Here is an 18,087-nt window from a genome sequence, read left to right on the forward strand (position 1 = left end):
ATTAACGTTCCTGTAAATTTTAGCTAACAGCTTTATAAATTTTAAGACCATAAAATAAATAATTAGATCGTTGTATTTTCTTCAGGCCTCCTAACTACGAAACTAAGGTGCTTGTAAGGGTTGACTTTGGATCGTATTTTCAACGTAATTAGTTTTAGCGTAACTTTTACAAAAGTCACTTTTTTTCATTGCCCTAACGGACACGTTAAAATAAATAATTTTAACGATATAGCCGACTATGCTGGTGGCGTAATAGCCCAATCAACAGAGACGAAAAAAGGTAGAAAATCGGAAATAGTTCGTGTAGTCGGATTTTTTTTTTTTTAGTTTTACAGTAGTATGTGGGGAGTGACACTAACAAAAATCAAGATTGGTGAGGGATGAATGTAGGGGTGGAGGTTACGTTTGTAGTTTTTCTTGAGTTATTCGAAAATTGTAGCCTCCGCCGAATAAGTATCATAGTACAAAATTTAACCAGAGTAAGTTTCCTGCGGAATGTTCCTGTTCAATTTTTTATTTGGTATTGATAGTTTGCGCGTAGCTACCGAGAGAATATGTAAGTCGCGCATGTGGTTTTTAAAGGCCAGATACAACATTACGGGTTACATAAAACACCATCGGTATGGAAGGCTGGATCAGCCAGTATATTCTTACAACTCGTTATTCAGGGTGGTCAGAAGCCGTATGGAAAGGTAGGAAAGGTGTTGCTGACAAGTAATTGTTAAGGAAAACATTCTCTACGTTGAGTAAAGTAATGGAAGGTGATGCTATAGTTGAAGGGTTTATTTGAATAGTGGTACAAGTCCATTTTTGTTCATTCTGATTTACATAGTCCTAAAGTTAAAAGAGCTCTGAAAAAGATACTCTTGAATATTTCTGGTGTCTCAACTGCAGATTTTTCAGCGCTCTTTTAACTTTAGGACTCTGTATCTCAGAATTAACAAAAATGGACTTGTACTACTATTGAAATAACCCCTTCAATTAACTCCACCACTACACTATAAAACTTCTTGACAAGTACAGATCTATATGTACAATAATCAAAGTGAAAAACGCATTGTTGGAAAACAGAATCTCTTTTTATTGGAACGTTGAGGTGATGGAAGACGATACCGACACAGAGCCCTTCTGATGAGCGCAGTCACTTTTCTATGACTGTGCTACGACGTTGCAGGCCTCATCCGTCTCGTCGACGAGGCAGTCGGTCCAGGGCACCCAGGTGTTGTTCCAGCGCCGGGGGTCGGCCAGGTCGGGCTCCGACGCGACATCACCTTGCGGCATCAGCGGCTGCGACATGGCCTGGAGGCGCTCCAGCAGCGCTGACAGCACGCCGTCTGGAGCCACGCCGCCGCCGGCCTCGCACGGGTCCTCCGCGATGTTGAAGACACAGTAGTCGGTGCTGTTCTGGATGGAGCACTGCGGCTCCTGGGGGCGGTCCGGACAGGAGACGGTGGCCTCTGTGCGCAGCCTCAGCATCACCTCTGCTGGAGTGGAGTTGCCCAGCACGCTGGAGACTGCCTGCCCAGCGGCGCTGGAGAGCACCTGCTCAGGGCTGTAGACTGGCGTGGACGCACCGTCTTCGCTGCCGGTCGCCCCCGTGTACTCCTGACTATTTTGTGTCCCTGATAGATAATAACTTTATTTGCTTATTTATTTGTTACTTCGAAAAAAATGGCTCTGAGCACTATGAGACTTAACTTCTAAGGTCATCAGTCCCCTAGAACTTAGAACTACTTAAACCTAACTAACCTAAGGAAATCACACACGTCCATGCCCGAGGCAGGGTTCGAACCTGCGACCGTAGCGGTCGCGCGGCTCCAGACTGTAGCGCCTAGAACCGCTCGGCCATCCCGGCCGGCATTTGTTACTTACTTAGCCTGACTAGATCAGGGCTCTTTCTTAATCTGACCAGGAGCAACACATACAAAAGATATTACAAACCTTCCGAGTAATAATAATAATAATGATAATAATAATAACTAATACCAATAACAGTAACAAAAAATAAGCTATTTTAACAGTAAAGGACATTTAGAACGATACAAATAAGCTTAACTCATTTGAATCTATGATTAATCTTACCATAAGTGGAACGGATGAAGAAGAGGAACAGTTTGAAATGAGAGTGACGGTGGCTGTTAGGAAAGAACAGGATGTAAACAGAGAGCTCTGCCGAAAAGGGATAGCAAAAAGTTCTAAGGGGGACGACTGACGGAATCAGCTGCACAGACTGTACGAGAGCTGGCTGTTGTGACAGATATGGACCGTTAGCTCTCTTTCGGAGCTTGGAAAGAATTTAATTTATGTTATATTTTGAGGAAGGTTGTTGCAAAGTCGAGTTCCTATAGAGCAAATTATTAAGAGAACGTGGCAGTGTTATGTGACGGTAAAGAGATAATTTTGCTTTATTCAAAACGAATATTCCTGCTGTGTTGTTCAGATGGTAGAGCTAGAGCTGAAGACAAACAAGAGGGAGTGCAATGACTGAGAAGACGATACAGTAAAGATGATTATGTCTACGTATATCGGCACGTAGCCCTGATAACTCTTCGTAGGCTAGTGTCATACGGTCCAAAATGTTACGCCATAAATTTATCGTACGTAAGCATTCATCGCCAGTTCCAGCCTGCGCGAAGCTTCGCAAAAAAGTCTTTGGAGAGTGGCACCAAGTTAGTCACATGTGGGAGTATTAGTGTTGCTGCGAAATTCTTTTTAAGTTCTAAAGGTAATATGTTTTTATATTTCTGTAGTGAGTTAAGTGAAGCTTGCACATCCTTACTGAACGCCGTCGTATATTCATTCTAGTCTTAATGATAGTGCATAATTCTTCTCAGGTTTTTACAGAAGAAGGAAAGGTTACTTCTGTGCCGTTTGGGATCAGTAGTGGAACAGATTCTGTGAACTGAACTGTTATAGGTCTTTCGTGACTGGCTAAGGTTGCATCCAAAAATCACATAATAGACGTCTATTCCTCATCAATAGCTTGTTTAAGTTCAACAAATAATTTTGTACGAGAAGTCGAGGTATTGCGATTTTGCCACGAACTGGACTAGTATTTCTCTGAAAGGTTATTTTATAAATAAATAATTAGTGAGGAGTTCGTGAACTACAGTGAGGTGACAGGTCATGCGATAGTGATATGCGCATATACAGTTGGCTGTAGCATCGCGTGCACTGGCGGGACCTGTCGTTGGTACTCAGGTGGTCCATGTGGAAAGGTGTCCGACGTTACGGGAATTATCAGACTTGCTCCTACACGATATTAGGAGCTATCACATGACTTTTCTCATCTCAGTGCATGTATTCTAAAGTCTCGGAAAATGCTGGTAGAATTCAAATCGATCAGAGGGATGTTTGGCAGATTCCTTCTTGGATAATGGTTTTATGAGTCCCTGCTTCCTAGCTGCTGGAGAGATAACGGGGGTCAGAGAACAGTTAAAAGTATCCGTTATTTTTTTTTCCTCAAAAGAGGAAAGGTCTCTGGACCTGATGGGATACCAGTTCGATTTTACACAGAGTACGCAAAGGAACGTGCCCCCCTTCTTGCAGGGGTGTACCGTAGGTCTCTAGAAGAGCGTAGCGTTCCAAAGGATTGTAAAAGGGCACAGGTCATCCCCGTTTTCAAGAAGGGACGTCGAACAGATGTGCAAGACTATAGACCTATATCTCTAACGTCGATCAGTTGTAGAATTTTGGAACACGTATTGTGTTCGAGTATAATGACTTTTCTGGAGACTAGAAATCTACTCTGTAGGAATCAGCATGGGTTTCGAAAAAGACGGTCATGTGAAACCCAGCACGCGCTATTCGTCCACGAGACTCAGAGGGCCATAGACACGGGTTCACGGGTAAATGCCGTGTTTCTTGACTTTCGCAAGGCGTTTGATACAGTTCCCCACAGTCGTTTAATGAACAAAGTAAGAGCATATGGACTATCAGACCAGTTGTGTGATTGGATTGAGGAGTTACTAGATAACAGGACGCAGCATGTCATTCTCAATGGAGATAAGTCTTACGAAGTAAGAGTGATTTCAGGTGTGCCGCAGAGGAGTGTCATAGGACCGTTTCTATTCACAATATACATAAATGAACTGGTGGATGTCATCGGAAGTTCACTGAGGCTTTTTGCAGATGATGCTGTGGTGTATCGAGAGGTTGTATCAATGGAAAACTGTACGGAAATGCAGGAGGATCTGCAGCGAGTTGACGCATGGTGCAGGGAATGGCAATTGAATCTCAATGTAGACAAGCGTAATGTGCTGCGAATACACAGAAAGAGAGATCCTTTATCATTTAGCTACAAAATAGCAGGTCAGCAACTGGAAGCAGTTAATGCCATAAATTATCTGGGAGTACGCATTAGGAGTGATTTAAAATGGAATGATCATATAATGTTGATCGTCGGTAAACCAGATGCCAGACTGAGATTCATTGGAAGAATCCTAAGGAAATGCAATCCGAAAACAAAGGAAGTAGGTTACAGTACGCTTGTTCGCCCACTGCTTGAATACTGCTCAGCAGTGTGGGATCCGTACCAGATAGGGTTGATAGAAGATATAGAGAAGATCCAACGGAGAGCAGCGCGCTTCGTTTCGGGATCATTTAGTTATCGCGAAAGCGTTACGGAGATGATAGATAAACTCCAGTGGAAGACTCTGCAGGAGAGACGCTCAGTAGCTCGGTACGGGCTTTTGTCAAAGTTTCAAAAACATACCCTCACCGAAGAGTCAAGCAGTATATTGCTCTCTCCTACGTATATCTCGCGAAGAGACCATGAGGATAAAATCAGAGAGATTAGAGCCCACACAGAGGCATAGCGACAATCCTTCTTTCCACGAACAATACGAGACTGGAATAGAAGGGAGAACCGATAGAGGTACTCAAGGTAGCCTCCGCCACACACCGTCAGATGGCTTGCGGGGTATGGATGTAGATGTAGATGTAGAGTATCAACTAAAAGATTGATCATTTGCACTGTTATGTTATCTCACCCTGCAGCATCCGAACGAATTCGTGCAGTTGGCTTGTGGACTGTGTTAGGGCCACTGGCTACAGAAAAAAATGTTTAGTTTTTACCGACAACTGATACGTCAAGGTACTCGAAGGTTTTTGCCCTTGTTAAGTTGGTCAAGTCAGGATATCGGCGTGGCGAAGTGATCAATTATATCCTAAATAGGAACTAGAGGTTCAGCTGCGAGCTATTCTAACAAGTTGTAGATATTTCCACAGGACTGTGTGTCTGTGAAATCCCTTAGCTAGTGAGTGGCCATATCTGAGCTTTGCATTCCTCCCAGATTGACTAACTCGGTTTCGTACTTGCTTTCAGGTTAGATGATTATTAAAGGTCGAGTGGCTTTTGCATATCCTGTGCTGCATCTCCGACACCCCTCAAGGTGTTTGAGGTGGTCTGTAAGCCACGCTGCCAGTTTCATGTGTTGCCCGAAAGAAAAAGAAGAAAAACACTGATAAGGCAAAACGTTACGATCACAGCCCATCGCGAGGTTGGGTGCCACCTGAAGGAATTGTGGGCACGTGACAGCGTAACGAAAGAATACAAATGGAGCTCACGCGGATGAGGGATCACCCTAGTGAAGATACGCGCTATAGACGGAGAAATCCATTGAGATAAGCGTCTTTGACAAATGGCGGATTATTACTACGCAGAGTCTGTGAACTAATTGCTCGAAGACATCGAAGCTGTTCGAATGTTCACGTGATTCTGTCGTGAGCATCTACGGAACGAGGCAGGACAGTGAAGCTACCATTAGGCAATGAATGTTTGGACGTCCATGGCTCTTCACAGAACGTGGGGTTCGGAAGTTTGTCTGCTCTGTAAAGTAGGACAGATAACTATCTGTGGCATCTGCGACGAAAGAGCACATTTCTGGTGCACGCACAAGTGTTTCGGATCGCACCGTTTATCGCACATACAGGGCTATTACAAATGATTGAAGCAATTTCATAAATACACTGTAGCTCCATTCATTGACATATGGTCACGACACACTACAGATACGTAGAAAATCTCATCAAGTTTTGTTCGGCTGAAGCCGCACTTCAGGTTTCTGCCGCCAGTGCGCTCGAGAGCGCAGTGAGACAAAATGGCGACAGGAGCCGAGAAAGCGTATGTCGTGCTTGAAATGCACTCACATCAGCCAGTCATAACAGCGCAACGACACTTCAGGACGAAGTTCAACAAAGATCCACCAACTGCTAACTCCATTCGGCGATGGTATGCGCAGTTTAAAGCTTCTGGATGCCTCTGTAAGGGGAAATCAACGGGTCGGCCTGCAGTGAGCGAAGAAACGGTTGAACGCGTGCGGGCAAGTTTTACGCGTAGCCCGCGGAAGTCGACGAATAAAGCAAGCAGGGAGCTAAACGTACCACAGCCGACGGTTTGGAAAATCTTACGGAAAAGGCTAAAGCAGAAGCCTTACCGTTTACAATTGCTACAAACCCTGACACCCGATGACAAAGTCAAACGGTTTGAATTTTCGGCGCGGTTGCAACAGCTGATTGAAGAGGATGCGTTCAGTGCGAAACTTGTTTCCAGTGATGAAGCAACATTTTTTGTTAATGGTGAAGTGAACGGACACAATGTGCGAATCTGGGCGGTAGGGAACCCTCACGCATTCGTGCTGCAAATTCGCAATTCACCAAACGTTAACGTGTTTTGTGCAATCTCACGGTTTAAAGTTTACGGCCCCTTTCTCTTCTGCGAAAAAAACGTTACAGGACACGTGTATCTGGACATGCTGGAAAATTGGCTCATGCCACAACTGGAGACCGACAGCGCCGACTTCATCTTTCAACAGGATGGTGCTCCACCGCACTTCCATCATGATGTTCGACATTTCTTAAACAGGAGATTGGAAAACCGATGGATCGGTCGTGGTGGAGATCATGATCAGCAATTCATGTCATGGCCTCCACGCTCTCCCGACTTAACCCCATTCGATTTTTTTCTGTGGGGTTATGTGAAAGATTCAGTGTTTAAACCTCCTCTACCAAGAAACGTGCCAGAACTGCGAGCTCGCATCAACGATGCTTTCGAACTCATTGATGGGGACATGCTGCGCCGAGTGTGGGAGGAACTTGATTATCGACTTGATGTCTGCCGAATCACTAAAGGGGCACATATCGAACATTTGTGAATGCCTAAAAAAACTCTTTGAGTTTTTGTATGTGTATGCAAAGCATTGTGAAAATATCTCAAATAATAAAGTTATTGTAGAGCTGTGAAATCGCTACAATCATTCGTAATAACCCTGTAGTTGAACATACAGCTTCGCAGCTGAACACCCATACGCCTTCACACGTTGACCGAACGACATCGTCAACTACGATTGCAGTGGCCACGGTACAATCGGGATTTGGCCGTCGGTCAATGAAAACGTGTTGGCTCTTCACGTAAATCACATTTTTGCTGTACTAAGTCTGTGACCGTTTCGGCAAGTATCGTCATCGAGGTGAACGGCGGCTTGAAACATGTAACGCGCCACGGACGCAAGGTGGTGGGAGCAGTATTATGCAATGGGAGACACTCTCCAGCGCTTGCGTGGGACCTGAGGTGGTACTCGAAGGAACGCTGACAGCTGCGAACCACGTACATCCCTTTATGCTTGATGTCTTCCCCGAAGGCGATGTCATCTTTCAGCAGTTATGTTTGTGTCTCGTAGCCAGAACCGCGCTACAATGGTTTGGGAAGCATTATAGTGAAGTCATGTTGATGTCTAGGCGACCATATTCGCCTGATGTGAATCACATGGAACCCTTCCGGGTTGCTACCGGCCGCCATCACTGCGTACGCAGAAGAGCACCCCGTTATTTAGGCGAATTACATGATCTGTGCAGAGAAAACTAATGCCACATACTCCACAAACCTACCAACAAACAGTTGGACCCCCGATACGCAGAATCAGTGATGTATTTTGTTCCAAAAGACGGACAAACAAGCAGGTGGTCAGAATGTTTTCGCTCATCAGCGTACGTTGTTAATTCTGTTACAGACTGTGTTCTACATAAAGTGCGTATCGTGTAGTTATCTGAATATTAGACAGTCTTTTATGTATTGCATTGTTCCTTTTTGTCATTTAAGTGAGGAAGTGATATCCTCTGTGTTTATGCTGTGTGTGTGTGTGTGTGTGTGTGTGTGTGTGTGTGTGTGTGTGTGTGTGGATGGCTGCTAAGACGGGATTGAGAACTGATCATCAATCCGTACAGTTCACATCAATCCGTACAGTTCGTTGAATAAGGATAAAAAATGAGACGTCGCCTATTTAACCCTTTATTTGCCACTATTTTAAAATTTTGAGGAAAAAGTATCTTAATTGTTTTATTTACAGTACATTGGACATTTTGAACAAAATAGAGAATGAATTTAAATTATTTATATTTTTTTGAGAAAACAGCGTGCTGCTACTAAACAAATGAATCTTTCTATTGGCTAATATGATACTCTTTGTCATTTATTGTTGTTATTTAAACTATTCCTTTTAAGACAGCGTTGTTGATGACATGATTTTTGTTTGGTCTTCACAGATTCTCTTCGTAAGCTCACTGTGTTATCTCATGCGTTCTTCCGACTGTTTACTTTCTGTCCTCTTTCTCATACGTCTTTGTGACGCTTCCAATATGTTCCCAATTTCTTATGTAATCTAATGTGCTCTCCACTTATTTCATATCTCCTTCTGTTACACTGATTCGCTTTGCCTTCTTTTTTCCTGCTGTTCGCTATCTGGAAGATTTGTGTTGTGAACCTGTTCATGATCAACCACCTTCGTCCATAGTATTTTCACCCTCTCTTTCTAAAAGTGGTCGTTACTGTTCCTTTCTGTTTGTAGATCCCTCTCGACGGCCTCTTTATCCAAATTAATTTACAAGATGCTTGATCTCAAGTCCTATTCAAACCCCAAATCAGGAATTTGATGAAATGGACAGGATCGTTCCTATCATTAATGTTGGTAGGAAGAGAAGTTTTGTAGAGTTGTTGGTCATTAAAAAGGAGACGACTGATACCTATATAAATTTTCCTCATAATTTTCGCTTTATACTTTTCATTTTGTCTTCTTATTGTCTGATCATGAACCACAACAAATTTCAATAGAGCTGCTCTTTTGTGATAATTACGTTTACATTGACAAACAGAGATTCTGTCTTGTAAAACTCCTCGTGAGCTTATATAATTTTGTATTGCTTTGCTTTTTATTTATATAAATCCACGTAAATGCACCTGTTCGTTTATGCATCTGTCTATATATTTGTAAAAACCATTGTGTGTACATACATGGCTAAATGTGTGTGTGTGTGTGTGTGTGTGTGTGTGTGTGTGTGTGTGTGTGTGTACGTACGAATCTTCGTACACGTATCACATACTGTCTCAAAAGTAGATCTTTGGGGGGTAGCAATAGGCTGACACTGGCTTGAGTTTGGGAGTGCAAAATTGTGACACAAAAGCATAAATCAGGAACGTTTGGGTACATTTTAACCAAATTTCGCATATACAGGGTGGTCCATTGATCGTGACCAGGCCAAATATCTCACGAAATAAGCGTCAAACCAAAAAACTACGAAGAACGAAACTTGTCAAACTTGAAGGGGGAAACCAGATGGCGCTATGGTTGGCCCCCGCTAGTTGGCACTGCCATAGGTCAAACAGCATTTTTTTATAAATTGGAACCACCATTTTCATTAGATATTCGTGTAGTACGTTAAGAAATATGAATATTTTAGTCGGACCACTTATTTCGCTTTGTGATGGATGGCGCTGTAGTCACAAACATATGGCACTCAATTTTAGACAAACAGTTAGTAACAGGTAGGATTTTTAAGTTAAAATGCAGAACGTAGGTACATTTGAACATCTTATTTCGGTTGTTACAATGTGATACATGTACCATTGTGAACTTATCATTTCTGAGAACGCATGCTGTTACAGCGTGATTACCTGTAAATACCACATTAATGCAATAAATGCTCAAAATGATGCCCATCAACCTCAGTGCATTTGGCAATACATGTAACAACATTCCTCTCAATAGCCGGTAGTTCGCCTTCCGCAATGTTCACACATGCATTGACAATGCGCTGACGCATGTTGTCAGGCGTTGTCGGTGGATCACGATAGCAAATATCCTTCAACTTTCCCCACAGAAAGATATCCGGGGACGGCAGATCCGGTGAGCATGCGGGCCATGGTATGGTGCTTCGACGACCAATCCACCTGCGCTTCAACCGCACGCGAGCTATGTGCCGCACATCCGTCATATTGGAAGTACATCACCATTCTGGCATGCAGTGAAACATCTTGTAGTAACATCGGTAGAACATTGCGTAGGAAATCAGCATACATTGCACCATTTAGATTTCCATCGATAAAATGGGGGCCAATTATCCTTCCTCCCATAATGCCACCTAGGTCGCTGAAAGTTTCACTTGTCGCAGCCATGGTGGATTTTCCGTTGCCCAATAGTGCATATTACGCCGGTTTACGTTACCGCTGTTGGTGAATGGCGCTTCGTCGCTAAATAGAGCGTGTGTAAAAAATCTGTCATCGTCCCGTAATTTCAGTTGTGCCCAGTGGCAGAACTGTACACGACGTTAAAAGTCGTCGCCATGCAATTCCTGGTGCATTGAAATATGGTACGGGTGCAATCGATGTTGAAGTAGCGTTCTCTACACAGACGTTTTTGAGATTCCCGATCCTCTCGCAATATGTCTGTTACTGATGTGCGGATTAGCTGCGACAGCAGCTAAAACACCTACTTGGGCATCATTTGTTGCAGGTCGTGGTTGACGTTTCACATGTGCCTGAAACCTTCCTTTTTCGTTAAATAACGTAACTATCCAGCGAACGGTCCGGACACCTGGATGATGTCGTCCAGGATACCGAGCAGCTTACATAGCACACCCCCGTTGGGCATTTTGATCGCAATAGCCATACATCAACACGATGTCGACCTTTTCCGCAATTGGTAAACGTCCATTTTGACACGGGTGAAGTATTCCATACTGACGGAATGTTGCGTGATACCACGTATTTATGCATTTGTGACCATTACAGCGCCATCTATCACAAAGCGAAAAAAGTAGTCCCACTAAAACATTCATATTTTTTTACGTTCTACACGAATATGTAATAAAAAATGGGGGTTCCTATTTTAAAAAACGCAGTTGATATCCGTCTGACCCATTGCAGCGGCATCTAGCGGGACAACCATAGCGCCATCTGATACCCCTTTCTACGCTGTTATTAGCCACTAGTACACAACAACGAACTTGACGGGTCGTTTCTCAGAGCGTACGGAGACGACGAGTTCTGAAGTGACGTCGTAGTGAGGGGTAGTGGCAGGAATCGCGTCTGCTTACGTCGGACGGGACCGAGCAGATGGGTTCCACATGAGTCATCGTACTGGTACGACAGATATGTTCTCACGAAGCAGCATTTACAAGTAGTTACAGCTGTTGCCGAAAGGTGTCAGCCTCTTACAGAGTAAAACAGTATGTAGTCAGCTCAAAATACTGGCTCTGAGCACTATGGGACTTAACATCTGAGGTCATCAGCTCCCCAGAACTTAGAACTGCTTAAACCTAACTAACCTCAGGACATCACACACATCCATGTCCGAGGCAGGATTCGAACGTGCGCCGTAGCAGTCGCGCGGTTCCAGACTGAAGCGCCCAGAAGCGCTCGATTACCGCGGCCGGCCCTGTAGTCAGCTCAGGTATCTTAGAAATGAAACTACTTCTACCTGAGTATTACGTCTTCTATTAATTGGTGTTTATTTAATATGTTTAGTTATTAGTGTGAATGATGGTGTGAGTGCAGAGTAGTATAATAAACGAATATTTTTAGTCTATTAACTGAGAAAATCGTAGCGTAGGAATTGCATCAGTACAAAATCAGTGTATTATACTCTCAGGAGAAATTTATAAAGTGTCACTAGGCAATTTCGGGTAGTGGGAAAACAAGAAACATTTTACCTTAATTCCGTTATTTAAAGCGGGAGCCGTTTTGATATCTGTGGGTTTTGTAAATTTGTTCTGTTAATAAACTGCCATAAAAACTATAAAGTAGTGATTGATCAAATCTAAAAGATGTGTGATTGTACGAATTAATGATATTTGACTGGCTACTATCTATAACAGCTGATCAGAGGACATTGTATTCGTGCTTACTTTGGGGGAAAAACTGATTGCTTTGTGAAGTCTACGAAAGTTCGGAGATCAGTTTGCATCATGTTCGGGCGCATGTATTACAGTCTTTGAGCAGAAGTAATAATTATCCAGAATAATATGTAACACATGCCGCAAAGTTACCGCGAGCGGGTGACAAGCCGAAGGGGTGAAATTCAGATTTTTGTGCTTCACTGTGACTTTTGAAGTAACTGAAATGAAATAGAGACCAAGAAATGAACGTTCGCAATTTTCTAGTTGTGAAATATCTGACCAAGGATTCTGTCACATACAATACTTTCGTTAATCCTTTTGGTGACGGGTTTGGTTCAGTACCTGAAGCTGGCTATTACGAGTGAGTGTGATTGCGCGTGAATGTCGGAACTGTAATTCTGATTAGCATTGGCGTGGCGGTGTTTTGTACAAAAGGAGTAACAACAGACCGAAATTTCCACTGATTACCCTTCAATAGCTCAGTTAACCTGAAAAAGTTTGTTACACCCACTAGACACGCAAAGAGTGACTAGTGCCGCTACAGCTTTTCCAGTCCAGACATAATGTTCATTCTGTAACAGGGCAGGCGTGTGAGCTGCTCCAGAAGAAGAAATTCACCCCAGTGCTAGTGGATATTTTTCTGTAGGACGAAGGAGCCGTTTCAATAGGACGTGCTGACGAGTTTAAAGCACGTTTACGCACCTTATTTCTGAGCTCTGAAACAGAATGGCCTTGACATTGGAGGGTGGACGTACTAATCCCCATCTGCCCACCCTGATGTACGTTTTTTGTGGTTACCCTAAAAAAATACTTCAAACGTATAGTGCGATGATTTCCAACGATAAGGACGTAGCAGACTCGCTACTCGGTCCCTACCAGACTATAATTGTGAATATTGAAATGGATGTATGTATGAAATACTGTTTCTTCTTAAAATGTAATGGCAATACACGTTCATTAATGTTGTTTAAGATATCCCTGGATCAATAAAAGTGTAGCCAGTGCAGTTTGTTTACAACATCCTGAACGAGCGCTCCTTAGTTTTCGATCTGTTGGAGCCACTAGAAGCCGGTCAGCATTGGGCGACGAGTATATCGTACCACAGTTAACATTAGCAGTACAACAATACAGCACCTGAGGGTACTGTAGCTGTTCTAAAGTGTTTATCATGCCAAACTGCAAGCTCATGCGCTACGCCAGAATTGCGTGACAAGTGTGCAAGTTCTTTCTGCCACACCAACACTCTCCCCATAGCTGTCAATGTCTTCAGCTTTGATAAGCAGAGGTTCACTTCTCTGCTCCCTGAAAGGTCCTAAAAAATCGGCCGGACGTTGTGAATTTAGTTAGTTAGTTAGTTGGTGGCGTGTTTCATTCATAAATCACACGGTACGGTAGCCGTTGTGATGTGGAACGTTGTCAAGTCTACAAGAAAAGCACATATAAAACAAAATTTCAATTTATTGTTGAAGCTATTACTGCTGTCTGTCAGACACCTTATTTCATCTGGCAATTTGTCAAAAATTTTCATAACAGCATATTTTACCCCTTTCTGTGCCAGAGATAGGTTGAGCAAATGATAGTGTAAGTCGTTCTTTCTTCTGGTATTATAATCGTGACTGTCACTGTTGTTTTTAAACTGGTCACTGTTGGTGAGAACAAATTTCATTAGTGAGTAGATGTATTGTGAGGCTGTTGTAAGAATTCCCAATCTTTTAAAAAGATACCTACAAGATGTGCGACTATGAACACCACACATTAATCTAACCACTTACTTTTGAGCAGTGAATACTTTTTCTGTAAATGTCGAGTTACCCCAAAATATTATTCCATATGACACCAGAGAGTGAAAGTATGAAAAGTATGTTAGCTCACTAATTTCTATATCCTCAAAATTGGCAATTATTCTAATCGCAAAAGTTACTGAACCTAGTCGCTTTAGGAGATCGAAAATATGAATTTTCCAATGAAGATTCTCATCCATATGTGCACCCAAAAACTTAGTATGCTGTACCCTGTCTACTGACTGCTGATGATGTGTTATATTTATTGAAGGAATTGCACTTTTGCAGCAGAAAATTGGATGTACTGTGTTTTTTCAAAGTTTAGAGCAACGCCATTTGCAGAAAACCAATTAATGACTTTTCTGAAGACCTCATTTTTTTTATCAATTTCAATTTGACTTTCTCTTACTGGATTAATAATAATGCTTGTATCATCAGCAAACAGTGTCAGTTCAGCTTCCTGTTTCAGATAGGAAGGGAATTCGTTCACATATATCAAGAACAGAAGGGGGCCCATGATTGAACCCTGTGGAACACCTAATGTAATGTCACCCCATTTAGATGAAGTGGAAAACTTATTTAAATCACTTTGCCCATATAAGCAAACTTTTTAGTTCCTGTTCTGTAGGTATGACTTAAACCATTCATATCCTATTCGATTTATACCACAGAATTGTAATTTATGTAACATAATGTCATGGTTCACACAATCAAATGCTTTGGACAAGTCACAGAAAATTCCTACTGGTGACATTTTACTATTTAAAGGCTCTATTATGTGTACAGTGAAATTGTATATGGCTGTCTCAGTGGAACAGCATAAATTATACTGTTACTATTAGTACAGGGCGAGCAAAATAATATTGACTCAAAAAATACTTAAGGCAACTCAAGATAGGCAACCGAACGGCAACAGAACTTACATCCAGTGTCCCTGATGTGGGTGATGTAATACGGCTTGAGATGCATTACATATTTTCTGGGTCAATGTTCGTTTCCCTCCTGTACTACTAATACTACCACTACTACTACTACTATTACTACTGCTACTACAGTGCCCCTTATACAAACATCAGCTATAATACACCTGAATGTTTTTTCTTCAATATGCGTTTTATATGTCTGCATGATACACCCTACGCGAGTGGATGTTCGCTATCTATAGATAAAGAGTATAGCTGCCTAGTAGTATGCGTCCTTGTACTCACCTCTGACGAGCTTCCAGTCTCCAACACGCACGGCTGCGTTCTCCGCCTGTTCGTCGATATTGACGAGCAGCTCAGTGCGTGGGTGGAAACCACCGACAACCAGCTCGGGCCACATGTCCATACCGTCCAGGTCATTGGGGAGGGCAGACGCATTACCTCCTGGAAATTGACCTCCATGTAGGCAAATAACTTCGCAGTTTGCGTTGCTGTACATTTTTCAAATGAACTCTGTTTACAGAAAGGTCTTTTGCCATTCACTTGAATTTTTGTAGATACAGGACACTTGTAAGCTACTTTCTCATAGGCAAGGCAGAGGCGGCTCGTAACTAATATACGTGTGGGTCCACAAAATAAACCAGAATCGTCTGTGCATAAGAAAAATATTACAAAATTAATATGAATCACATGTAAGTTCAACCCAAAACGTCACTGCAAATCAAAGTATCACTGTCCTCTGTACACGGTAGAGAAACGTAGCTGTACGAAAGTCTTGAACATAAGGTCCACTCTTCTGTCTATCTTTGAAGTTCAAATGGTTCAAATGTCCCCTAGAACTTAGAACTACTTAAACCTAACTAACCTAAGGACACCACACACATCCATGCACGAGGCAGGATTCTAACCTGCGACCGTAGCGGTAGCGCGGTTCCAGACGGCGCGCCTAGAACCTCTCGGCCACTACGGCTGGCCCCGAGGGAGGATTCGAGCCTGTGAGCGGAGCAGCAGCGCGGTTCCGGAATGCAGAGCCTAGAACCGCTCGGCCACAGCGGTAGGATTCTTTGAAGTCAATAACCTTTTCATTGAAAGGATGTAAGGCTTGAATCATGTCCGTTTCTATGGAGATGCACTCAACCTACTCTCCCTCATTCCGCTTGTTAAAACTGCCTTCATCCTCTTCAGAGTTGATAATCGTCTTTCAAGCTCAGCGGTAGTCGTAAGAATCGTGCAGAAAATTGTCAGAAGTTCCTTAAAATCTCGTTTCCAGGTGGCTTTCAATTATGGATAGAAGGTTGGTCACATCACACATATTTAGAAAGTCTTGGAGCCTGAAGATACCATATAGTTCAGATTTCAGACAGTCCTTTCACGAAACTGGATTTGCTTCTATTCTTAGATTTAAACGATACGAAAGTGAGTTTCCTGCCTGCTATTCTGATTAATTTTGACTTTACTTCGTAATTCTAAGATAAGAAACTACTAAAATATTATTTGCACATCCTAGCATTTGAAACACAATTAGTAATTATAACGATTATTAAAATGAATTAGCCGCCAAAAGACGAAAGCTGGGACGACGTGTACGCCGTTATAACAGCGCTCTACCCCTCCAACATGATATAGTCAGTCGACAGGTGGAGCAAAAGTAATGTACGTGGCTGAGGCTTGGAATTATGAGCTTCCCCAAAGACTATCTATTTGGTCACAGGTACGACGCCAGGCACTGGACAAGATACAGCACGGACGAAATAAAACTGACGGAGAAGATATTTCGTGTACCTTGCAATAGGCAACCCTACTTTTATCTTCCGGATCCGGCGATGATAATGCAACTTGGACTGTCTCTCTTAAGATATACGAAACTCAGTGCCTGACAATAAATGTTAAGCACCCGGAAGACACGGCCGAATGTTAGTGTAGCTTCGTACATGCACACAACACTGGCCAGTATATTAACGATTAGAGCAGAAGTTTTAAGTGACAAGTAGAACGGCCACTGGAGTGCGTTATTGTTGTTGGTGTAAAATGTTGATACTAGGCCTGGTGGAAGAACACGGACATCCCGAGTACACGTGTGAGACAGCGTTAGCAGCCCTCCATCTCATTGTGTGTCTCCATTTGGCAGGCTGTTCAAATCGTGCAATATCCTTTTTGTGTGACATTCGGACGTGACTGTGGCCTGGTGCTGTATTGCATGGAATCGTAATCATGGAGGTAGTCGTTAACATCACAACAAAAACAGTTGCGTGTGAAATGATGCTGCTACTGGGAAGCGTTATTTGCTGGTGAATAACGTCGTGTTGTAGTCTGTGATGAATCGCTGTTCTGCACTGCCGCAAGTGGCCACTGTCGGTAACCATGGTGGCCTCTTGGGGAGAGGTGCCATTATTGCACAGTTTTGGAGAGGCACAGCGTTGTTACTCGAGGCGTCGTAGTGTTGGAGGCCATTGGGTATGACTCCAGTTCATGACTGGTAGTGAGTGAGGAAACTCTGCGTCCTCATATGGTACGTTTGATGCGACAACACTGTTGCGCCATTTTTAAACATATCAATGCCCCTCCATACTTGTTACGTGACTCTATGAACTACCTGCGTGATGCTGAGGTACTCCGGTTGGCGGCAAGATCCCCAAGTCTGTCCTTGATAAAAGGACTTTGCGACGTCACTTGGGTCCCAGATACGATATCCAGGGTATCAAGGCCCAGTTGCAACAGTTGTGGGCCAGTTTGCTTCAGGGGAGATCACAACGGCTTGATAGTAGCCTTTCCAATCGAATCGCAGCCAGCATCGAGGTCACAGTAGCTACAACGTCACAATAATATGGGCATCATACTGGTAAATCTGCGTCGTTGTGATTTCGTTTTGTAATTACGAAAATAATACTACAAACGTCTCAATCCGTGAAGTTCCCTTTCGTTTCCTCCTTCTCTGCTGGCCCCTTCACCTTTTCTTTCGTGAAATATATTTTCCATACAAGTTGTGTATTACCCACCCGATATACATGCATATAATGCTTTTCATGGGTGGGCATACTGCCGCTGGGGAACATAGTCACCGTCTTCTAAACTAAAAAAAGGATGTACGTTTTGTTCCGTATTTAGTGTGTATCCGTGGTGGGACGTGAGAACTATCCCGGTATTCACATAGCCGAATATGGAAAACTGCCTAAAAACCACATCTGGGCTCTTCGACTCACCAGCCCTCGTCGTTA

General features: G+C 43.0%; 1 protein-coding gene across 1 annotated transcript in view; it reads right to left on the minus strand.

Annotated features, from left to right (window-relative positions):
• Positions 1–1,149: 1,149 nt before the first annotated feature.
• LOC124788396 (arylsulfatase B-like) overlaps positions 1,150–18,087 on the minus strand; it is a 103,394-nt gene continuing 86,456 nt past the window's right edge. Inside the window, exons 9-10 of the mRNA XM_047255662.1 lie at positions 15,158–15,316; positions 1,150–1,622 (exon numbers count right to left, since the gene is read on the minus strand). Of these exons, the coding sequence (XP_047111618.1) occupies positions 1,150–1,622; positions 15,158–15,316 (632 nt within the window). The remainder of the gene's footprint in view (positions 1,623–15,157; positions 15,317–18,087) is intronic.

This window comes from Schistocerca piceifrons, chromosome 3, assembly GCF_021461385.2.
Source record: "Schistocerca piceifrons isolate TAMUIC-IGC-003096 chromosome 3, iqSchPice1.1, whole genome shotgun sequence".
In the NCBI taxonomy this organism is placed as follows: Eukaryota; Metazoa; Arthropoda; class Insecta; order Orthoptera; family Acrididae; genus Schistocerca; species Schistocerca piceifrons.